Here is a 9,094-nt window from a genome sequence, read left to right as displayed (position 1 = left end):
GCCTTCGATAAGTCGTCCCAGTGAAGCAGCACTAAATTAAAGGGCGGTGGAAATCCGTCCTGAAACAAGGAGGCACATTACACGTACATGCACCCTAATGATTCCTTCGTCGTCATATGGCGAAAAAATTGTTGAGTACGACGTTAAACCCCAAGCACTCACTCACTCACTCAAGTTTACGGGGGCCAGATACCAGACCAATCTCACTAAACAAAACCTTCTCTTAAATCGGTTACCTGAGTGATGACTGATTGTTGGTCCCTGGAAACCAATTAACCAGTAATCGCAAACGGATTAATCTGTCATACATGGACGAAAGCCGAATCCGTCATCACTCAATCAGGCGACGGACGTTTAATTGTTTAATTATATTCTAGACTTTTCATTTACGCAATGGCGATGATAAACCACCGACCTTTGGCAAGTAAACCACCACCTTTGCAAGTAAACCACCACCTTTGGCAAGTAAACCACCAACCTTCGGCAAGTAAACCATCGACTTTTGGCAAGTAAACCACCAACCTTTGACAAGTAAACCATCGACTTTTGGCAAGTAAACCACCAACCTTTGACAAGTAAACCACCGACCTTTGGCAAGTTATATTATGGCCACTTTCGTGGAAGGAAAAGTGTGGTTTTCTTTCTGTTGAAAAGCAAGTGGTCTCCCGTGAATTTCAGGTCTAACTACATGAGACATCCCCATCAACGGCTTATTACCACACGCTTAGGCCCCACGAGAGCGTTGTAGGGAATCAAGGCAATCTTTGGAATGTAATTAGGACGTACAGGATATAGAGGTAAACCAGAGCAGCGAAGACACTGTGAAAGTTGGCAAATGGTCACACGTTATTGGTGAAATACAGCCTCTTGTCAGTTTACCTCAGTTAGAGTTTTATTCTAACTGTTCATGTAAATGCATAAATACATGTAGTAGCAAACTGCACGCCCTTGAGCATCATGGCCTAAGGAGAATAACGTAAAAAAAATGCAGTGATGATAACTGCAATTTATTATACGCCACTGGTCTAGAATTACTCAAAATGCTGTGTTGTCATCACGTTTAACATACAATAATGATTAATAGCCTCATTCCAAGCATGGTATTGAACCTTTTGCATTGAAAGACAAGCACTTTAACAAATTGCCCACTGTCAGTTCACGACTTACACATATTTATTTGTATGATTTCTGTTTAAGGTCGCACGCAAGAATATTCGACACACATATGTACCGGTTTTCAATATCTCAACGCGTCGTCACTATGACGTTTTATACAGGCTTTTTGTCATTCTGCCAGTCGCACTAAAGATAACGTACAGGCTAATTTCAGGTACAGCGGTTTCTCATTTTTGTTTTGCTTTTAAAGTATTGTGTTTTGCCAATTTAACAACCACAGTCTCTTATATCTTCTTACTGCACCAGTAGATATCTGTGGTAAACGGCACGGTGATTTCTGCCTGTCCTTGTAAATCTGGGTGTGTTTTGATGAATTCAGACACAGCGGCCATGTTTTCTTCTGATAAAGACAGCACACTTATAGTCGAGAAGTAAGCCAAGATGTCTTCTACTCTTCCCTAAAAAAGAAAAGATCTTCTACATTGCCTGTGAAAAGATGAACACATTCACTCAAAATATGTAATGATTTATTTATTTGTTTGACTGGTATTTTACGCCGTCATCCGGAATATTTCACTTACTGGACGGCTGCCATCGTTATGATAAGAGGACACCAGGCAGATCACGGGGTAAACCCCTGACCATCCGCAAGTTACATGCAGACCTTCCCACTTGTCTTATTTTCACCAAAAGACAATTAAACATTAGCTCGCAATGGAACTATCGTCACCGATCTAACAGAGAAGAAAACATACACATAGATATCTACACCATACTCAAGAATATTTCACCGGCACAGTTGGTAGAGTGTCCGCCTCGGGAGCGGTAGATCCAGAAGCCAGGGTCAATCCCGGGTCGCGTCACACTTGAGACCTTAAAAGAGGAAGTTGTAACTGCCTCGTGTGGCGTTCAGCGTGAAGAGGCTAGTGCAACGGTTAGTTGACCCGTATCAGTATAAAGGCTCTGGCGAGATGGCTTTCTTGCCTTCGGTAAGGCGTCTAAGTGAGGCAGTACTAGAGCGGTGGAGATCCGTCCTGCAACAAGGAGGTACATTTCATGCACTTTAAGGATTCCTTCGTCGTCATATGACTGAAAAATTGTTAAGTAGTACGTTGAACCCCAAGCACTCACCGAAGAATATTTCATTTATACGAAGGCGGCCAGCATTATGGTGGGAGGAAAACGGGCAGAGCCCGGGGAAATCCACGACCATCCGGTGGTTGCTGGAAGGCCTTCCCACTTACGGCCGTAGAAGAAGCCAGCATGACCATTCATAATAGGTAGTGATGGAAGTGTACTCACTTTTATAGGTGGTCTTGGTAGAGAAACGTAATTTAGCTCTTCAAACCCAGTGTATGTGTCAAAAATTCGTTTCCAGGCAGGGTTTTGTTGACGTGTTGCATTACACTTGATGTAAATATCCTCCAAAATGTCCTCCACCTGACCAATCCACGGTACGGACAGATCCCGTTGATTCCATATCAACACTGGCAGACGGCAAAGACACACGATAAACATACACAATGCTATTTTATTCTTCATGTGCATTTACTGCCACAAGTTATACATCTACTCACAGACCATTCATTTTAACATTTCACGCATGGTTTTACATCCAACTCACCATACATGTATTCGTTTTAGAATTAACATTTTCAGCAGAATTCCTCGAGCTTATACAGTAAGACTTACCGTTAAGTAACGTTCTTATTTAACCTAGTAGCCGAGGGAATTAGCCAGGTTGGCGCTGTCGCTGTGAGTTTATGCCCAGTTCATTGTTAGTTTTGTCCGGGATCAGCCCAGTTTCCTCACACCACAATGCCAGCCGCCGACGCATAATTGAAATATTTTTGAGTAACGCGTAAAACACCAGTTAAATAAATAAATAAATAAATAAAAAAATATTTCACCTATTCACCACGAATAAAGAAAAGAACAATAACTATTTTCCAAGCCTTGAATCTCACGTGATCTACTGAACTCATCGTATTGGTTTCACTTATGTGAATGTGCGATGGTATCACCTGTATGGATGTGCAATGTTTTCACCTGGATATCCGTTCGTTTCACCCCTATAGATGTGAAATTGTTTCACCTTGACTCCATTGGTTTCACCTATATGGATGTGCGTTGGTTTCACATGTATGAATTTTCGATGGTTTCACCTGTATAGATGTGTAATGGTTTTAAACTGTATGGATGTGGGATGATTTTACCTATATGGATGTGCGATGGTTTTACTTGTATTAATGTGCATTGGTTTCACCTGGATGTGTATTGGTTTTACCTGGGTGTGCGTTGATTTCGCCTGGGTGTGCGATGGTTTCACCGGTATGAATGTCTGTTAGTTTCACCTGTATTGATGTGCAATGGTTTCACCTGCATGAATTTGCGATGGTTTCACCTGTGTGGATGTGTAATGGTTTCACCTGTATGGATGTACAATGGTTTTACATGTTTGTTGCTTTCGCTTGGGTCTGTCTGGTTTTACTCACTCTGAATCCTTATCCGGGCCATAACTGTAAAACAAACTAATGAAGGGCACAATTAAGGCCTCAGTAAAGTGAAAAATAAAAAGAAGTACTTTACCTAGTTTCCCACCAGGGACCAAAACTCTGTGTATTTCTGTTATACTAGACAGATCAGCAAACCAATGGAAGCACTGTGCAGCTATGACCATCTGTTTTTGTATAATATAAATATTAGAACAGTCTGTTAGCTATTGCACTGGCTGATCTTTTATTCACGTACCTTCACATATTTCGTAAAATATGGGTTTTATAAAAACTACGATAAAATGTAAAATATTATCCTTTCAAACTCCGTTCATACCATGCCATTTGTTTAGTATGGGCCTGACACCCGTTACGACACAACGAAATTCCAAGGCCTGTGACCAAATGCAGTTTTACAGGAATGCAACCAATGGAATGGAGGAGCGAACCATGCTCTACCAGCTGAAGTGCTCGCTAGGATTGTGTATGGCCTACCTTTGCAGACGCGTCCGGAAGTGGCAGAGCATGTGCGGCACACTGCAGGGTGAACACATCGGGGCGGCTCTCCCTGATAACTCCGAGCATATTACCCAGAGGCTCTGTCGCCAGATATCTGATTGGCTAAAAAAGAAACGTTGTAGAGCAATGTCATCTTCAGGCATGTCACTTATTAATGGATCAACATAAACGCAGCGCACAATCCTTTCTTTCCGAAAGGACCTGGTACGGTAAGGCGGAGAATCGGCCCCAGAGAGGTACGATAAGAAAGTGCAAATTTCAAAAGCACACCACAATCTGGAAATTTCGGAGCCAGAAGTATAAAACTTAGTTGAAGCACTCATGAACGTTATAAAACCATAAAAGAGATGGTTGCTTAGTAACAACTCTCCAAAAATGCACTCTCGATAAAAATTTTTTCGTTTAAATGAGGCACTGCCTGTTTATTTTACAGCATGAAGATCAACGTTAACTAGAACAATATATTTACTGAAACCTTCATGCGTGTATTTCTACGTGCTGTTAGAGTTTTGTTTTGATTAACGTTTGTCTTGATGTGTAAAACATAAACTTCATAATGTGATGAGTTTTGTAATATTTTAGCAAGTTCAGAATCTGTAATTCTGCAATGATCTATCAGGCAACCTCCAGAGTACAGTGGACTAAAGAAGTGGCTGGGGAGAAAAGTTTGCATAACGGGGAAGAGTTGGTATCTTGGCGGGTCATTTTTTGTTTGAAAATATACCTTTGTGTTAGTAAAAATAACTGCAGTCTTGTATTAAATAAGTGTTGTTATGAATTAGAATGGATAAGCTATGGTATTACGTAACATTTAGCAACTATAGCGACATCACACGTGAATCCTGGATGAGAGCACGGGTTCCACTAGCTACCATGTTAGTAGAGGAAATATAAGACTGAAATGTTACATTTGTTATATATTGATTTAATCGATTGGTGCATAACTGTGTGCTCAAGATCTTTTCAGAAAGCTACATTTGTACTGCAGTTATTTTCATAACTCTACCGTGTCTAATGCACAAAAAGGGATATTTCAGTGTGATTGGAGCCGGCTACAACTTTTCCATTTTATGATCTATATATCGCTTCAGTGCATGTTTGGAGCTTTATAAACCGCATGCTTACCATAAAACAGGAAAAGAGAAGTAAAACAGAACTCAAAAAGGAAGTAGCCTTACGAGTGTGTCAGCAGCTGTCACTCACAGCTATGGTCAGCTTCGCTACTGGAGATCCACAGTTTCTTGCACTGGGGCCGATTCCCCCGCCTTACAATACCATACAATACCTTTCTAGCTATGCAACAACCTTCTTACTGTAGAATGAACTCATCAGATCTAAAATTCAAAGATCTTCAGTGAGATGGAATACTCGGTTATTTTTTTTTTAATACGGAGTGTATGATGTGGACTGACATATAAAAAATGTTTCTCAGCTTTCTTTTAAGGACTTTAAACGACTGTTTTCCTAAAACTCCAACAGTCAGTCTGGATGTTAAATAAGTGTCTGTGACCTCAACGGTAACAACTGCTATAACGACTTTCTTCGGGAGAAAGTCTTAATTGGGGACAATATGGTAGACCCAGTATGCTCATCCATGACGTCATTTCCGAATATTTCATATTACATTTGCATAAAATACAGGGGATACATTAAGAAATATAAAATATGCCTCAAAAATTCTCCTTTTTTTTGATATCTTTCTTCATTTTTATTAAAGTCATACCCTTCGTTTTATAGTACCGTTTCACGTATCCTCAGAGCGGAATTCTGTTGGGAATGAATGAATATAGCTTAACCCCACTTCACCTATACTGTGGCGAGAATTCTACTGGGAAAAAGCAGAATACCCCAAAGAGGAGAATATATTTTCACGGATATATATTCTCTATTGTTAAAAAATAAATTATGTAACTGGCTGTTCCGGTAGCTGATTCTGTGACAAATAAACTAGGCCGGAAGCCCTTCACCCCAAACCTTCTGAATCCGGCGGAGAAAACTGAGGGTAAACTTGCCAGTTCCACTGCCAACTTCTACCACATCGTAGCCGTCTGTGACACAATCAAAATCATAGCAAATCCAGTTAGAAAGCTGACAAAGAGAATGGATTATATGAAACTGACAACGCTAGGGGAGATATGAGAAGTTTAGGCTCGATAAGGTGACAAGGGTATAGGCCCTACATCTTTGTGCCACATCTAAAAGTCGCTCCATTTACACTGACAGTAAACTAAAATAATTAGTTTGTTAAATTTAACAGAAAATCTGTTGTCTGAGTGAATCCTGAATGTATTCTGTTATTGCAGAAGCTTCTTCTGTTAAATATAACACACGTATTCTATTGATTCAACATAAAGATTCTATTAGACTAACAGGATGTTATGTTGAATATGACAGAATATTGTGTTATAATAACATAATGCACTCTATCACCACTCAGACGACAGGCTTTCTATCAAACTTGACAGGCGATTTTTTGGAGTGTATGGCTGTAAAGGAAATACCTCCGCTTGTTAGTTAAATTGTATTTGTATTTTTGGGTATGTTTTGCACATATACTTAATAGTCTATCAGGAAAAGTAAGCCAATCAGTTTTCGTTGAAACTATTGTTTTACAGGGAAGGTCATTTTTTTAAACAATCCCATTTTTTTTAAACCAGGGAATTATTTTGTATATAATATTTCGTTCACAAAAGGTATATCTTTTCATAAGAAAAAGATTTCGAATACTGTTGGGTATTTTTGTAATGCAAATATGAATAAAAAATTGTTTTCAAAAAACTTACTCATAGAATGTAGACGCAGTATATATGTGTATATATAGGGCAATGGCAGTTGGTAGACGCTGGCTATCTAGTGCACTCACACACCTGGATTTTCTCTGTTTTCCTCCCCTTTCACAGATAACAGTAAACCATTAATAAAATCCACAGTTGAGTTGGTATATTCTGGACATTTGCGGTCATAAAGTTCTTCCTGTAAAACACAAACAAAGCAAAACAACAGACATCAGTATATCCTATAGACATCTTAGAAGTTCAGTCTGACACATAAAATGAGTGGAAAGCAACAGTCAAATATTTGGTGTACAGTGGAAAGGAATTTTACCTGAATTTACTCTGAATGATTAACTGAAAAGTGGGCAGACATGAATTAATGTACAAGAGATCAACAGTGCCTCAATAACAACTATTCGCCCAGCAAATGAAGACGATGTTTCAATTCCGAACAAACGAATATCACAAGACAGATAAAGGTTATTACATTGTATTTCTTGGAAAAAGTATCTAGAGATTGATTGTAAGATTGAAAAACCGACTTTCTTGTGAAAATAAACTTGTTTATTTCAAATATCAACAGTCATGATCGATGGTATTTGGTGTAGAATGGAGAGGAACATTAGGAGAGACTGATTGAAGGAGCAAATCTTTCTGAAATACTAGTGTACGACATGGGCAGCAATGGGGAACAACTCAGGCTGAATTTACTCTGAATAATTAACAGAAAAGTGGGCAGACATGAATTAATGTACAAGAGATCAACAGTGCCTCAATAACAACTATTCGTCCAGCAAATGAAGACGATGTTTCAATTCCGAACAAACGAATATCACAAGACAGATAAAGGTTATTACATTGTATTTCTTGGAAAAAGTATCTAGAGATTGATTGTAAGACTGAAAAACCGACTCTCTTGTGAAAATAAAATTATTTATTTCAAAAATTGATCTTGTCTGTATTGTATTGGTCATAAGATTTATTTATTTCTTAGGCTATTGTTTATATTTTAAGCCTGGTGTTCTCGTACGGATTTTTATTCTTCTTAATATTATTTCTTGCTCACCGGTTTTTGTAACTGCATGAAAACCCTAACCGCTACACAGTTAGCAATTTTAGGTCGAAGAGGATATGTATGGGGAAAACTTTTTGGCACTGTTTTGAACTTTGTGCGTGACGTTCTTTTGCCACCATATTGACATCTGAAAAAAAACAATGTCTTCTTGTCAAGAACGGCTGAACTGATTGACTTGAAATTTTATATGCACAATGAGGATAGAGATAGAATGAGATAGAACAAAATGAGGCAAATTTAAACTCGACACGTATTGGCCGACAAGTATAGGTACGTATACGCCTCTAAAAGCCTGTTAGTGGCTACATAAATGATAGCCTGTATTCAGTTGACATGCTCGCCTGGACAGCCTATAATGACCGGAATGTAAACGGAATGTATATCTGCAAATGGCGATTACGGAAAAACTACTGTTCGCATCGTACCAAACTAAACGGATTAAGAACGACCAACTTCAAAGCTTCCTAATACATAATAATACATAACACATTTGCATAATTAACCATTGATTGATTTTTGTACTAGAATCCTGTCAACTGTGATGAAATGAAATTACGGACACAGAAAATGGCGTTTTCATTCCGGTCACTAGGCCATCCCAACTCACCTGACTGAATCCCTTGACGGCTGCAGGGTGGATATCCTCTGGTGTACCACAAGGTGGTGGCAAAGGCCCAGCTTCATTCATTCTACATGTATGTGTATATATTTACAAGAGGAAAAACAACACTACTAGACTTGTGTCAAGCAACACATCGGTCTGTGTGTGAAATATGAGTCTGCCAACGTGTACAGTACGGATTTAGTTAAAGGGTACATCAAATTTCTGCGTGCCTATCAGCTTGCATATTTCTAAACTGGAACGATACAAAGTGGTTCAGTGTTGAAAACCAAATGAGCGCAACGAACCGGAGCGTAACAAAACGCTGAAAAGCGGTAGATAAAAACGGAACGAAATGGATTGAAAAGATAGACATGGGTACCTGGGCGATGGTTATTATATTGACAATAAACTGTCCGCATTCTTGTGAGTAGGGATGTGGCCTTACTAAGCTCTCTGGAATCTAGCACGGTGAGCGTAAATCCATTCTTATTCTCTGTAGTGGGAATAGAAT

The 9,094-nt window shown here is 39.1% G+C and overlaps 1 protein-coding gene across 1 annotated transcript; it reads right to left on the bottom strand.

The window, feature by feature from the left end:
• Positions 1–1,400: 1,400 nt before the first annotated feature.
• On the bottom strand, positions 1,401–8,667 carry LOC135462707 (uncharacterized). The gene is made up of 7 exons (XM_064739935.1): positions 8,587–8,667; positions 6,998–7,103; positions 6,105–6,178; positions 4,107–4,232; positions 3,706–3,796; positions 2,419–2,603; positions 1,401–1,574 (listed from the first exon to the last, which is right to left on the bottom strand). Exons 1-7 carry the CDS (start codon positions 8,665–8,667, stop codon positions 1,401–1,403), a joined length of 837 nt encoding a protein of 278 aa, XP_064596005.1.
• Between the last annotated feature and the right edge of the window lie 427 nt (positions 8,668–9,094).

The sequence above is a fragment of the Liolophura sinensis genome, chromosome 1 (assembly GCF_032854445.1).
Source record: "Liolophura sinensis isolate JHLJ2023 chromosome 1, CUHK_Ljap_v2, whole genome shotgun sequence".
NCBI lineage: Eukaryota > Metazoa > Mollusca > Polyplacophora > Chitonida > Chitonidae > Liolophura > Liolophura sinensis.
This window is presented reverse-complemented; position numbering and strand designations above follow the sequence as displayed.

Coding starts and splice junctions, on each gene's coding strand:
- LOC135462707 (XM_064739935.1), bottom strand. CDS start 8,667: ATGAATGAAGCTGGGCCTTTGCCACCACCTTGTGGTACACCAGAGGAT. Junction 7,104..8,586: donor CCGTCAAGGGATTCAGTCAG/GTGAGTTGGGAT, acceptor TGTGTTTTACAG/GAAGAACTTTATGACCGCAA. Junction 4,233..6,104: donor TTCTCCGCCGGATTCAGAAG/GTTTGGGGTGAA, acceptor TTTCTTTTTTAG/CCAATCAGATATCTGGCGAC.